At 53.5% G+C, this 14815-nt stretch overlaps 1 protein-coding gene across 2 annotated transcripts in view; it reads left to right on the forward strand.

Annotated features, from left to right (window-relative positions):
* The first annotated feature begins 436 nt into the window (after positions 1-436).
* RNF165 (ring finger protein 165) overlaps positions 437-14815 on the forward strand; it is a 98282-nt gene continuing 83903 nt past the window's right edge. For both annotated transcript variants that reach the window (XM_032470477.1, XM_032470478.1), the window contains exon 1: positions 437-895. In XM_032470477.1, coding sequence (XP_032326368.1) covers positions 835-895 — 61 coding nt within the window. In that variant the 5' untranslated portion in view covers positions 437-834. The remainder of the gene's footprint in view (positions 896-14815) is intronic.

Below are 14815 nucleotides of genomic sequence, written 5' to 3' on the forward strand. Positions count from 1 at the left end.
GTCCTCTCTGTGTGTCTTTGGGAATGCGTTCTTGGCACGTGTTTTGTTCACAAGGCTTTGGGTGTGTGCATGTCTGTGTGACAGTGCCTGGGTCCCGTGTGCGGCTGCTTGCTGGCTTTCCAGCTCCACTTGTGCCCGCAGCCGGGCTCTGCACGTGCGCCAGCCTCCATGCGCACGTCCCCTAGTGACCCGGGCGCGCTGTGCAAGGACCTCCGGGTCGTGTGCGCTTGGAGCGCTCGAGCCTGTCTCTCCGCACGCATGAAGGCACCTCCACATGTCTGGGTGCACGTCCCTCTCGGTGTGTGCACGGTCCGTATGCACGTCGCCCGTGTCTGTGCGCAGGGCGCTCCACGCGCGCGCACCCGGGCCTGCGGGCGACCAGGGAGCCGCGCGGGGCTCCACGCGCCCCGTGGGGCTAACCCCTTCCCCGCGCCCGGCCGCGGGCCACCGCGATTGGTCGCCCGCTCCCTCTCAGCCGTCACCCCTCCCTCCCCCCGCCACCCGCGCGCCCGCGGTCCCCGCTGTCCCCCGCGGTTCCGGCGAGGCCGCGCTGCGCTCCGCTCCCATTGGCTGCGCGCGCCTTTGTGTGGCGGCAGCTGCGGCCCCAGCGCCTTTGAATGTCGAGAGGGGCCGGGAAGGGAGCCTTTCCATGGGCCATCTGTCTCCCCGCCAGCCGCCGCCCCACCGCCGCCCGCGCCCCGCGCTCCGCCTCCCGCCCCGGCGGCTCCCGCAGCCCCGCCGCCGCCCGCGCCCGCGCCCCGGAGCCGCGCCACAAAGGGCCCGCGCGCAGCCGCCGCCGCCGCCGCCGCCGCCGCCGCCGCGCGAGGAGCCAGGATGGTCCTGGTCCACGTCGGCTATCTCGTGCTTCCAGTGTTTGGCTCTGTGCGAAACAGAGGTATCGCTTTTTCCTTTCGGGGTCCGCTTCCGAGCGTGGATCGCCGCGGGCACCGGGGAGGGGGAGGGCGCCGAGGGCGGCGGGGGGCTCAGGGCACACCCGCGAGGACGCAGGGCGAGCGGTGGTTTCTCCCCTCTCCCCTTTGAGGGGACCCTCGAGTGTGGAGGTGGCCGCCCTCGTGGGAGCTTTTGCAGTGAAGTTAGGGTTTGGCGAATTTGAGTCCCTCCCTCCCTCCCCAGCCCCATTTTTTATTCTTTGCGGCGGACGCGGTTCCCTCAAATCATAGCCCCTTCCCCCAATACCTAGCCCTGTATGATCGAAGGACGGAGAGAGATACATGACTGTGTGTGTGCGCGCGCGCGTTTGTGTGTGTGTGTGTGTGAGCATACTTGGCTTTCTGTGATTTGGTTTTCTTGAGGTGTATGTGTGTTTCGTGTCATTTGTGTTTGTATTTCTCCATTATTTGGTCATTGATACCGCTGGCCGGTTACCTGGGATCTGGCATCTGCCCTATCCCATGCCCCAGCCCCCACATTCTCGTGGGCACTTGCACGATTTCCCGTCCCATCTTTTCCTCCCCTTTAACCCTTTTTGTGTATCGCCCTTGTGCTATCCCTCCCACCCCACGGTCTTTGTATGACAGTTGCCTTTATGGGTTCAAGATGCTTGTATGTGTGTGTTTGTGTGTGTGAGTGCATGCAAGTGTGTGCGCGCCTCGGAGAGTCAGACGTGCACTACTGTGCACCCCTGGGCCCGGCCGGAGCCGAGTGCCGGCCCTTGGGTGTTGCGCTGTGTGTGAGGATGCGGTGGGACGCTGCCCCCAAGTCAGGCCTTTGCCCCGGGCAGGCGTTTACAAAGCAGCAGGCCGGCGCCGGCTTTGTTTTTAACTGTGGTACATGGGGTGTGTTTGCACGGTCCCTTTCCCCACATCCCCTTTCCCTTACATTCTGCTACAACAATAGCTTGATTTTCCCCTCTTCTCCCCCCTCCCCCTTCACATTTCTTCCATTTTCTTTTAATCAAAAGCTCCCACCTCCCAAAGCAAATCCGAGATGCATTTAGATTTTTTTTTTTTCTTTTTGTATTCTGCCTCTGGACTCACATTTCTCTTCTTGGAAATGTTTCTGCTCTCCTCTCCCACTCCACGTCTGCTGAAATCCCTGCTGGCTAAGGCCCTCCCCCACTCCCCCTCCCTCACACACAGAATGATGTCTTCCCTTTGCAACCAGGGCTGCTCCACCAAGTCAGAGTGGGGGGCGGGGTCGCGGGCCGGCGCTTTAGTGCGCCCCAGGGGCCCGATTGGGCAAGAAAATGAAAGCCCAGCCTTCTTTCTTCCAGCGCAGCTGTCCCCAGCCCCACACCTCTCCCCACAACCTAAAAGGCAAGGTTGGCCCCCTTAGGCCTGTTTGAACCGCAATTTTTTTGTGTGATGATAGAATGATGACATTCTGCATTTATCAAATCTTTTTTTTTCTTCATTGTGTAGCTCAGTGAATGGTCAACTCGCTGCTGTGTGCGCTGTGACCCTTCTGCCTCCGCATTTAGCTGTATTGTGACACCCCTCTTAACCATCTCCTGTCTCCATCTGAGGAAAGCATTGCTATTTAAGCGGCAGTATCCCCTATCTCAGGCCAGCCTAGTAATGGGGTGGGGGGTGGAGTGGGCGTGTGAAGAATAGGAATGGGGGGTGGGCTGCGTGAGATCTCCCTTGAAATGCCAACCCCTCCCCCAATACACAATTATATCTTATTACTTGGCATTTCCTGTTAAAACGGGTGTGGAACATACACTAGGCAGAAATTCAAAAATGATTAAGAAGGATGTTGAGCCTGAAAGTATAATTATCCTGATTAAATCATTATCATCCTCATTAATACCACGATTCTCTAAATACCATTGCAGGATGCTGATTCCACGTTTTGAAATTCAAATTGCTCAGCTGCCTTTAAATTTTATTTTTAATACCCCCCCCCCAAAAAACCAACAACAAAAAAACACGACACCCAACAAAATAAATTCTGCCAGTCAGTCAAACTTTACTTTCATGGCAAACATGCCCATAGGAAATTCAAGGGCTGAGGGTTAGTCAGGCTGTGGGTAAAATTTAGCACAATGTGGTACGAATTCATGACCTTCCGATAGAGGATACTAATGCTTAACCCAACAAGGTCCTAAACCACAATCTTCTTGTAAAACTATTAGATAGCTTGCCAGCTTAAATCTGTTCTTTTTAGTTTCCATTGTTGTAGTATAGGAGTTAGGCCATTTCAGAATAGATGTAGAGAAATAACCATTTTTGTATCTTCATCTTGTTTAGCCGAGTACATTGCACTGTAAATCCCTGTTAAATGGATTCCTTTTGCCTTGGCTTGGAGGCTACAGCACCCCATTTCCCACTTATCTGGGTGGCCATCAGCAAGCTTCCTGGCAGCACCCAGGGATAAGTGAAGAGATTGCATTTAGTCAGAGGCCAAAAATAATAAATATATATATAAAAAATTTTGAGGAAATGACAGTTGCTGCTAATCTGAAAATTTGGTGCCGCAAAGTCCCTGGCTTAAGGGGGAGCCATGGCTACGGTGTCTTAATTGTTTAATTGTACAATGTCAAGAGCATCCTTGGACATCCGCCCTGGCCCTCAGAGCTGCCCCTTTAACAGCCGGCTCCCTTCTGCTGCCTCGCTGGCCAAACCTGCTTGAAAACTGAAACAAAACAGCAGCCCTAATGAAAGAATAAGGCCCCTACTTCGAGGGCTCTTCCAAAATAAAGTCCCAAGTGGCCTCCCCAGATTGCCATTTGGCAATCTGAAAAGAAAGAGAAAAGAAAAAAAAAAAAGAAAGAAAAGAAAAAAGAAAAAAGAACCCCCAGCAAAATGGTTTTCCATTAAACAGGGATAGCGTGTTCTGCTGTGCTGAATTACTTCCTGTTCTTATTTTGTGGGTAATTTTTTCTGTATCGAATATCCTTTTGGTTGTGTATCTTTTTCACCTTTTCTTGTACTAAAACTAAAGCATGATCTGTATTTTTTTACATCCCCCAGTTGACAATGTACAGCGCTCGGTTAGAGACGTTCCCTTGCTGAACCGTACTGTGCTGGTGTAGCCGGGCCATCTGCTCATTGTACGCTGCTTTTGTTCTGTTGCCCTTCCGAAGCATGGTGGGCCCAGCCTTTTTTTTTTTTTTTTTTTTTGTATCGTGTGCATGACGACATTGTTACACACAGAATCCACTAATACTAATATACAATCTCTCAATAAAGAACTAGTTTCCTATATTAACCTAGTGTGCTTTTTCTCTTGCTGTTTTCCCATTGATTGTCGTATCCTGCTGTTTAGAGTTTCCCCCCCTTGCTTTTCTATCCCCACCCTCACCCACCCACCACTCCCACCTCCCATTGTAAGATTTGAGTGAATGCCTTCTGGTTTTTGTTTTTTTCCTTTTTTTTTTTTTTCTTTTGTGGTACAGATACCGTGACTTTAATCTCATCTAGCCCATATCTTCCTACAGTAGATGTCCGGGGCGATGAGGGGGTGGTCAGTTGTCCTGTCACACTGAAATAGCTCTACTGCCTAGAAAGAACTCCTGTCTTTGGCCACCTGTGTACCCAATAGCCTCCACATTTCATCTCAGTTTTCAAATTACACGGGCACTCAGTTTATGATGCTGGTAAAGAGATGGGGATGTAACACGTAGGTTGAGAAAAGGGATACTGTTCTTAACTAGCAATCTTGCAGCATTTCAGACTCGCCTGAAAAAAACCCATTTTTAGTTGTGTTTTAACTTTTCTTTTTACTGTTTCATTGATTTACTGTCCTTATAAGTCATGCTGGGGGTGACATGGTACATGTAGTTGAAGCCGTGACCTGTAAATTTTAAGGTACCCTCTTCTGTGTGCATATATAGATCATTGGGACCTGCAATGTAAGTTTCGCATTAAGCTCCTACATCAGGAAGATGTTTGAAACAGAAACCAGTTCAAACCACTCCCACATTCATCCCGGGGCCAGCAGCCTGACCTGTTACTGTAGGAATAAGAGGGCCTGTGCCCTCTGTGGGCTGCAAGCCAGTTAAAGCTGATTACAGCCTAGTTTCCTGACAGCTGCCTCATCTGTGGCCCTAGTGCCTCTCTTGAGAAAGAAAGCCAGATCTCTGCCATTGTCAAAGTGTGTGTGTGTGTGTGTGTGTGTGTGTGTATGTATGGGTGGTGGCGGCAGGGAGGGTCAGGAGGGTAGTCAGGACCTACCCCCAATTGGAATTGGAAGAAGAACCCTTAAAATGTATCTTTTTTTCCCCCATCGTTACATTTGAGGAGCCAGTGGAGAGGTATGTTTTCCCCAGAGTGGAACCCAAATTCCAGAATTTGTCAATTACACCTATTAAATTGCCGCCCAGAACAAGCCTTGCTAAGTGAGGCATTCTAGTCACCCAGGAAATTAGTTGATTAAAGAAATTCACGGTTCCTTCAAAGGTCATCATTTTGGAGCCGCTCTTCCTTGGGCCAGTGTGCCTCCTCCTTGCTCCTGTGGGCTGTCTCCCGGGCTCGCCTCTGCCCTCTGCCAGCGTTCCTTCCCCAAGCGGGCGCAGCCCTGCCTGAACACAGGGCTTCCTTGCCGTCTTTGTGGCTTAGGGTCAGCTCTCCTCATCCCCCACAGCTGCCCTTTCTGCTCTGGCCCTTTGTTCTCATGCTCTCCCCAGCCGGGGTGGCAAAGCTGAGTTGATTTACTGTGACACATGGACACACATGCAAGTTCCCAGTGGAGGCTGAGGCTGTCATCTGTGCAAGGAGAGATAGGCAGGTCTTCGAGGATTTTGTTTCTCCCCCTCCACTCCCTTCTTCTCCTCCTTTTATTTCGGTTTTCATGAAACTTTTAATTTTGTTCCTAGTTTGAGAAAGCAAAATAAACCACCCCCCAAACCAGCCGCAACAATAATAAAAACTCGTCCAAACCAGGTGATCACCCTCATTTCCATCCTTGAGAGCAGTGGTTCATTAGATCGCTATTAACCAGCTCTAAGATTTTATTTCTTTAAATTAATGTTATATGTGTTGAAATTATTGGTCAGTACATTTTGAGGATGATTTAGTAACGTACTAGTAATATAGAAAGTTAGTGGGTTAATGGGAAGCCATGTTTTAGCAATCTATTGCATGCATACTATATTTTTACCCAGATTGCCAGAATAATCATTCACCTGAAGGAGACCTTTCCTCTGAGTGGATGATCCAGTCACCACAAAGCCATTGTTCTTTGCTCTCTCAGCCAACGGACACATAACTGTTTTAATAAATTTAACTCCAAGATTTGGGAAAAGCCATCTGCTCTGTAGACCGGACACCAGACTTTGTAATAAGATGGAACACAGTTCTTGTTGACAGCTCTTCCTTTTGAACAAGAGAACTTCTCTCCTGAAACAAGCATCGGATAAGGCCCACTTAATTGATGAGCTTGCTTTCTTAAATAATAGTTTCCCATGTACCAGGAAATACTATTCATCACTCAAGTTTAGGAGGAAAGGCCAAGAGTCTTCGTGCCCTAATGTGCAGATGGCAGAGGCTGGGCCACCTCTCACCTCTCTCCCTTTTGCAGTTTGCTCACCTCCCGCCCCACCCACAATGTCCTTCCCTTCTTTAAATAAGCAGCCTGTGGTGTGCATTGGAAAACTTAATGGTTTCCCCAGCTAGGGAAGCAACAGCTCGGCACTCGCTCCAAGGGCAGTGTGAAACCCCTCTCTGGGCTGGGAGAAACACCCTTGACTCCGACTCAGGGGGTGACTTTGGATGGCTGAGTCCTACCTGACCACAGTTGCCCAAATGTACAAGATACTTGTGCCTTGGTTTCTCCATGAATCAAAATAGCTCTTTAAAAATTCCTAGCTTAACATAATATGAGTGTAAATTAGTGTCTATTAGTTTCTGGCATGGTTTGGCCACAGAGGAACCACTATATGGTTAAAAGAATTGGGAGGTGGGGGAAGGCTTACCTTAGAGAGGCTCAGGGTTTCTGGATGATTTAAGAACTAAAGCAAACATTCGTAACCCCACGGCTGAGCCACTTGCAATGCCTGTATTTCCACGTATTCAATCATTTCATCCATTCACTGATTCACTTATTTGTTCATTTAGTTAATGAGTGTTTACTGAATACCTGCTTGGGGGCCAGGTGAGGGGGCATATGAAGGAAACGTGGGACCTGGGTGCCTGCCCTCCTGAGGCTGATGCTGAGACTGGGAGACAAATGCTCAGGAAACCAGACACTGTCTAAGATGTTCTGTGCCACGGCACCCAAGTGCATGGCAGAACACCCTCACTGGTGAGGCGGGAAGAGCTGGGAGCAGCCCAGGCATTGAGTCCTAGCCCCGTCTTGACCTGGAAGGGTGAACTTAGGCCACTGTTCTGAGCATCATCTAAACAATGACTGTCATTATGCCTGCCTGAGAGGGTGTGTGTAGATTTTTCTAAGGCACCTGGCGCAGAGCAGGTGCCTAGGGCATGCGAGGTGGCTGCCTCCCGCCCCCCACAACTGTAGGAATTTAATGGCCAAGGGATCAAATGAAGTCAGGGTTGACTGACTGAGGAAGGGGGGTCGAGATGTGCCTCCAAGGGTGATACGTACACAGGAGGAAGAGGAGCAAGAGCTCCAGGTGCGGATGGGGAAGGAGTGAGACTTTGGCCAAGGCCAGGTGGCTCTGCTGATTTGGTAAGAATAGAAAGTGCTTATGAGGAGGGATGTGCGTGTGTGTGTGTGTTTGTGGAAGAGGGGGTATGCGTGCAGGCCTGTCCCCTTGAACAGCTACAGGAGGCACTGGAACCACTGTCCTGTCTTTAAATGGTTCTCCTGAGAGCATTTAACTCTCTCTCCAGGAGTTAAGCAGCATGAGGTTGGGAGAATATGGGACAAAAGGCTGGGAGATATTTTGAAGCCGGTTTCTGAAGGTCTTTGGAAGCTTCCATAGAGTTTGGACTTGCAACTTTAGCCACTGAGGGCTCTCTGGGGAGAGCAGTGTTTCAACAACTTATTCTGGCAACCGATGACAGAGGGGTGAGCCGGAGGGGCCGAGCCCAGGGAGGAGGCCTTGGCAGGCTTCCAGGGGTGTTGGAAGCCCAAACCAGGGGTCTGGCAGATGGGAAGGAAGGCTTGCACGAGGGACCTTACCGTGAGAGGAAGCAAGCGGAACTGAGGTGACGTGTCTGGGAGACTGTAAGACCATGATGACAAACAGGGAAGATGGGAGGAATTGTCCATTTCAGGGAGAGGCTAGTTCAGTGTGCAGAGAAACAGACAGACTTTGAGATGCTGAGGGTGGCAGAGGGAAAGGGACCATGGCAATGTCCTGGGATTTGAGATTCTAGTACCTGGGTGGAGGAAGAAATTAATTTCGATGATAAAAATTCATCGTATTTCCATGACACACCCTCAAAAACTCCCCCTTGGTGCCCTGTTTGGCTATGCGGACGTATCTGCTTCGCAGGTCAGTCTCTCGGCAACCTCTCTGACCGCACTGACCGGCTAGGGAGCTGTGCCCTCCCATCTCAGTTTGAACAACTATGATCAAATTTCACCCTTCTTGAGAAGAAAGACCCTCCAAGGCAGGCAGGTGGCAGGATTATTGCTTCCACGGGTTTGTAAAAAGGTCAGCCCTGCCCATGCGAGGGGGAGCCGGAGGGAGCCCTTGGATAGTAGAATTGGGGAGGAAGGACAGGGGCAAGGATGTGGCAGCTGGAGACAAGGGCAGGGGGCACGGGCTCCAGCCTCAGGATCTGTCCTGTCTGCAGAGAGCCGATTTTCCTGAATTTGAAGCTCTTCCTCTTATGTTATTTCCTCCTCGACACAGTCTAGGTGGAGGTAGTTGGGGACCAGAGGAGGCAAATGAGGCCAAGGGTGGGGAGGGCTGCCCCCTGCCTGCTGAGCCAGCCGTGGATGCCTGGCGACTGGCTGGCTGGCCATGGCTCCCTGCACCGCCCTCCACGGCCTGCACACTGTTAAGAAACCTCCTGAAACCCAGACAAGCATTGGAAAGGAATCCCTGCTTTTCCTCCACATCCAGGGGCACCAGTTTGTCCGCACTGGGAGAGGCCTCTGTCCAGCTCATGACCGGCAAAGCAGTGAGGCGGGTCAAGTCCCCAACACTGAGCCCCCACCTCCTGGAAGGGGAGGCTGAGACAGGGAGGGTGCACAGTGGACCAGACAGGCTCCTGTGGGCCAGAACCTGCGGTGAGTCCTGCAGACTCAGGCTCAGAGGAGGCCTGGCGGGCTTAACTGGGGGGGCTCTGTGCTCTGATCATCGCAGAAAGAACCAGGTGTCACCCTTCGAGGACTTTGGCTCCCAAGTCATGAGCACATCTTCTGTGCTTTCTTAGATCTTCTTGACGCCTTCCCAGAGTCTCCGTTATATCATGAAGTCATAGAATCCCATTTGGGAAAGTTTAGGAAGTAGACCAAAGGGGGAAAGACCTCTTAGGAGTCCGCTGCTCTGGGGTCACTCTAGTGAAAGGCCTTTCGCATTTTGTTCATACACATATACATATTTTTGGTAGAGCTGTAAACACAGCAATATACACGTTTGCATTCTCCTACTGTTTAAATTTAACACATCAAAAGCCTTTTCATGTTTTGCTGAGCTGTTTTCACAAGCATCGCTTTGAATGGCTGCACAGTATTCCACCTGAAAGGTGACTCTGCACTCAGGCTCGGTGGCTTGCGAGGCACTCGGTGGCCCTGGGTCACGGGCCACTCCCGCTGGTCTACCAGAGACCTCCCTCCACCTGCTGTTTGGCCATGCTCGGGGGAGGGGGTGAGTGGAATCTGACAGCTCCCAGGCGCCTCTGCTCACAGTCAGCCCCTTCCATCAACAGGCCCAAACAGGGGGAAGGGAGGCAGAAAAGAGAGGGGGGAGAAAGATTTGGGTAGATTCTTCCAGCACCTGGGTTCTGGTCTTTGTTCTGCTACCAGCTTCCACCGTGATGTTGAGCAAGTCACCTTCGTCCACTGGGTCTCAGTTTCCCCATCCGTTAGATGGGGATGATAGGTCCATTGTTCTGCCTTCCAGGACTTGTCCCATGAAGTGATACACATGAAACGGAGGGAGAAGCCAGCCAGAGGGGGACCGTGACAATAATGGCCCGTTACTGAGGAGGTGGTGCTCAGACAGGCGGTGCAGAACCGCCGGCACAGCCCTGCTTTGAGGCCAGTCTGCCAGGAACCAGCCGTGTGATGTGCTGGCGAGTCTGGCTGCTCTGGCTCTGCGCTTCCTATCTGCCAAGGGAGATAATTGGCCTAATTGCCCCTTCCTGCTCTAGAAAATTGTGATTTCCTCTCGACAAGAATAACTCCCATTCCCACCGCCTTTTGGCCTTTTCACGGGGCAGCAGCCGCGCGCCTTGGTGCTCAGTAGATGGGCACCCGCGCGTCCACGGAGAGATGGGGAACCCGGGTGAGTCCTGGCGCTAAGGCAGTGAGCGCCGGCCCCCGGGAGTCCTGAGCTTAGGGTCTGTCCTGCTTCCTGGCCTCTGCGCAAGAGGAGCATCATTGTCCCTGGGGCATCATTGCTTCCCAATGCTGTCCTTTCCTTTAACCGTCCCCCTTGAGGTGAGCCAGGACAGGAGTCGGCCACGTGTTCAGCCGCGGGGCTCAGCCACGCCCCTCAGGAGGCGGGATGCGCGTTGGTCGCCCCAAGTCTAGGAGAGGAAGTGGCATGTGCTGAGTCAGCACCAGCCTGCGGGTGGAGAGGGGGTGGAGGAGCTCTCTGAGGCTGGGAGGAAGTGAGAACTCAGCCAACACCTGTCTCAAGGAAGGGCAGGAAGCTTCGGAACAGCTGCTGCGCCTTCTCGGGGCTGCGGGTGGGAGGGAAGGGGGCGGAGGCCCTCTCAAGGCTTCCCCTCCCCCCACAGCCAGCGTGCTTGGCTCCGGCTCTCCTCCATCAGCTGCCAGGGCCCCCAGGCCACCCCCTCCCCAGTGCTCAGGGCCTCCACAGTGCTGCCTACCCCCTAGACCACCCCCTCCTAGAACAACTACTTCTGCTCCCAAGCTCTGCGGATGCTAACGGGTGAATGTGCCCACTCTCCCAGGGCTGGAGACACCCGCCTTCCTTAAGCCAAAGGGCGGCCCTGCCAGTGGCCCTGGCGCTCCCTGGAGAGGGGCTGGCCCTTGCAGATCCTACCCCTCCACCAGCACGGCCCTGCTGAATGCAGCTGCGAAGTCCAGCTCCGGGCAAGGTGCGGAAGACCTGGGTCCCCGGCCAAACTGCCAGCCGCCTGTGATGCCCAGCGTGGTACCAGAAGAGGCAGCTGGACAGAGCCTTGGCCCTGGTTCAGTCAGTGGTCACCAGAGCCCCTCTGGGACACCAGGGTGGGTGGGCCCAGCCTTGGCCTCACCTTCGGTGGACTCCCGTCCCTCAGGGCATAGGAGGAAGTCAGGCCTGAAGAGGGGTTCGGCTGGCTGGTCTGCAGGGAAGCTGGGCCTGGGAGGCCGCTCTCGCCTGACTTCCTTTGACTGAGGAGAAACTGAAGCTGCCATAGACAGGGGTGCCGGGAAGCAGGGCGGCCTCAGAGCCAGAGCTGGAATCCAGGGAGAGGGGAAGGGTAGGTGGTAAGAGGCTCCGGGAAGGAGCTTGGGCCTCCCAGGACCTGAGGAATCCAGCCTTCTCCCCACTAGGAGGAAAAGGGCTGCCGGATGGGTGAGGGGTAGTGAGGTCACGTGGGGCAAAGGGAACAGCAGCCAACCAGCCCTCACCTGGGCAGATGAGCTGGGCGCCCAGACGTGGACCTGGGATGGCGTTCACCGAGCCCACCTCCCATCCCCATCTCATCCTGAGGGGTCCTCAACCGGCCCAAGCCTCCCCCAGGAGAGAGATGGAGGGAAGAAGGAGCGAGAAGCGTGGGAGGGTGGGAGGAGGAAGTTAGAGACACTCTCTCTTATCACTGTCCCCGCTTCTCAGCAGGAAGCACCCATCTCTTAGGGACTCACTAAGTCTGTGCCAGTGCCTGCAGAGTCCTGCCTCGTGCTCGCCTAGGTGGGTGGGCCTGGCCTGCACTCTGGAAGCATCCAGACTGGAGGGGAGACTGGACAGGTGTGCAGCAGACAAAGGGCAGAACCCTCAACTTGGGGCCAGAAAGGGCCTTGTCCCGCCACAGAATAAACACAGTGTGGTTTTCAGTTTTCTTGCTAAACTTGGGCAAAAGGAGATTTTTATATTAAACTCAGCAAGAAACTCTCATGCCACCAGTTACAGACTTTGCACGAACTATTGAGTGAAACATAGGACTTTAATGACATATTACATCCGGACACTCCAGGCCAGGCCATGCCTCTAACAGCAGGGGGGCGGGCTGGGGCCATTTCACATCCCTCTGACACTTGAGTGCCCCTGGGGCAGAGTGTGAGAGACCTTCCCCATGGTCCAAGGTCTCCTCTTTGCGGAAGTGGAAACCCAAGCCGGTCCAGTGGCTAGAGTTGCAAAGCCCAAGGGCCCTGGATGGGATTGGACCCGGGTCACTTGACCCCGAGGACCAGTGCTTTTCTTGGGTCTTGACTCAAGGCCAGTTGGAGGCGGCCCGAGCTCCAGCAGGACGGTCAAGGGCCACTTTGTTGGGTGGCCTGACTGGGAGAGGCTGAAGCATGGGGTTTGATGGGGCAGAGGGAGAAAGGGTGGCATTTCAACATAGTGGCCGAGTCCCACGTGTTCCTAGTGAACAGGCCTGTGAGGGGGCCTTCCTGTGGGGGACACACCGTGGTGGGCTGTCCTTAGTACTACAAGGACTTTGTTTTCTTACTGTGATAAAATATATGCAGCATAAAATTTGCCATTTTAGCCATTTTATAGTGTACAATACAGTGACATGAAGTACATTCATCGTGTTTTGCCATCATGACCACTTCCTACTTCCAAAGCCTTTTCATCGCCCCCAGAAACTCAGGGCCCCTTTGACCTTGAGGCCGGCTCCCAGGCAGGGCCAGGCTGTGCTTGCCGCGTCTCATGCAGGATGGTGTGGGAGGCTAAGTGGTAACGAGGAAGGCACAGATTTTGGCCTCAGGAAGTCTTGGGTTTGATCCTGGTCTTGCTACTTACCTCAGATGACTTTGGACCTCTCTGACCCTCAGTCTCTTCATCAGAAAAAACAGAGATAATTGCTATTAACATCAGTGTCATTAGGGAGGTGAGGATGAAAGAGAGCTATGATGCATATAAAGTACAAGACACACGAAACCCTGGGAAATTCTTAGCAAAAGATGGTTATTCCCAGCTCCCCCCTGTCCCATCTGAACACATGGCCCCATTTGTTTGGGCCTGGAACAGTCTAAAGGGTCTAAAAGGAGTGCAAAGAGGGCAGACAGGAAAGGGCTGGGCATATTTCGGCTTCACTGGGTAAGCAGTTACTGAGAATCGACTTTGGATTGTGGGCAACCAAGACATAGCATCTGGCCCGCAGTATAGCTGGGGAGACCCCAAGCACCCCTGAAGTGGGTGGAGGATGCACAGACTGGGCTACCCCGAGGGCCAGGTCATGCTGGCTGAAAGTGTGGCCCAGCCTGGAGGCAGCTGGCCGGGGTTGGTGCCCGGGATGGGAAGTCACTGAGGTCTGGTGCAGTCAGGAGGGCCTCCCAAAGGAGGCAGACCTGGAGTTGTTCCTTCAGGAGGGTGTTCTGTGGCTTGCCGCCTGGGGGAGCTATCGGGCCAGCCTGCCCCCCTGCCCCTCTCCCACGTAGACCCAGATCTGATCCAAGAGGTGAATGTTCAGAGTCCTGTGGCTGTCACCTTGTCTGAGTTTTCTTTTTCTTTTCTGAAACATCGGGCCCTCTCATTTCATCGTCATCCCACCCATGCCAGTCCCCTTCCTCCTTGCTATTGCCTGGCCCTGGCCTCTTCCCCTGTAATCCTCCGGCCCCTTCTGCCCCTCTGCCCAGCTAGTCTGCCTGAGTGCCCCCAGGGGTCCACGTGTTGTCCCTTGGGAGGGCCACACAGAGGGGGAGGCCGCCCATGGGGACCTGAGGGTTTGTGCCCTTCCTCTGATAAGCAACCCTCTTGGGCACTGGTTCTGCTCCCTGCAGAACTGGGTACTCATTCTTCTCACTCTTCCCTGCCAGGCTGAGCGAGGGTCAAATGAGACGATGGATGGAACACACCCACAATGACGCCTGGCACAGAGCATGGGGCTCCTCTTACTGTTGTGTGTGGCTACTTGCTAGGGAGTTGAATACAGAATCCCCTGACTGCTCCTAGGAGGCACTTGGAATTTGGAAAGGGGAACAAAGGGAAGGGGTAAAGCTTCTCAGAGCCTCGGTGTCCTCATCTGTAAAATGGGGACAATCCTAGTACTCACCACCCCCACCCCCAATGCCAAACAGGGTTATAATGAGGCTCAGAATTGATCACGGGTTTGTTCAGCTGACCTAACAGACATGCACTGAGCATCTGCACTGGACCAGGTGCCCGGCCAGGCACTAGAGACATGAGGTTGATCGCAGAACAACACTGAGCAGCAGCAAACGCCCACGTGGCACTTGCTCTGTGCCAGGCACTCTCCTGAGCACTTTACCTGCCCTTAAGAGATGCAGTCTCATGGGAAAAAGACATGTGAGCGATGGGGGAAGTGTGGTTCAAGGTACGTGCTGGGTGTGCTCTCAGCCCGAGGGGAGACACCCCAGGGGAGGTGCTGCCTGGAGATGCTTAGGCTGAGCTGAGTCTTAAAGGATGCATGAGGCTGACCAGGGGGAGAGGCAGGGGCAGGGTGCTGCAGGCAGAGGGACTGCAGGGCACAAGGCGGGCTGAGGGGCAGAGTACTGCACAGGGGACATGGGGAGGAGGCTAATGTCCTATGGGGCAGCTGGGCCCTTGTCACTTCTCATTGTCAACTTAGCAGTGCTGCCTGTTGATCAGCATTGCTGGTGGCTGATTGGCTTTGGTCAGGGATGAAATGCACAC

This window comes from Camelus ferus, chromosome 30 (genome assembly GCF_009834535.1).
Source record: "Camelus ferus isolate YT-003-E chromosome 30, BCGSAC_Cfer_1.0, whole genome shotgun sequence".
In the NCBI taxonomy this organism is placed as follows: Eukaryota; Metazoa; Chordata; class Mammalia; order Artiodactyla; family Camelidae; genus Camelus; species Camelus ferus.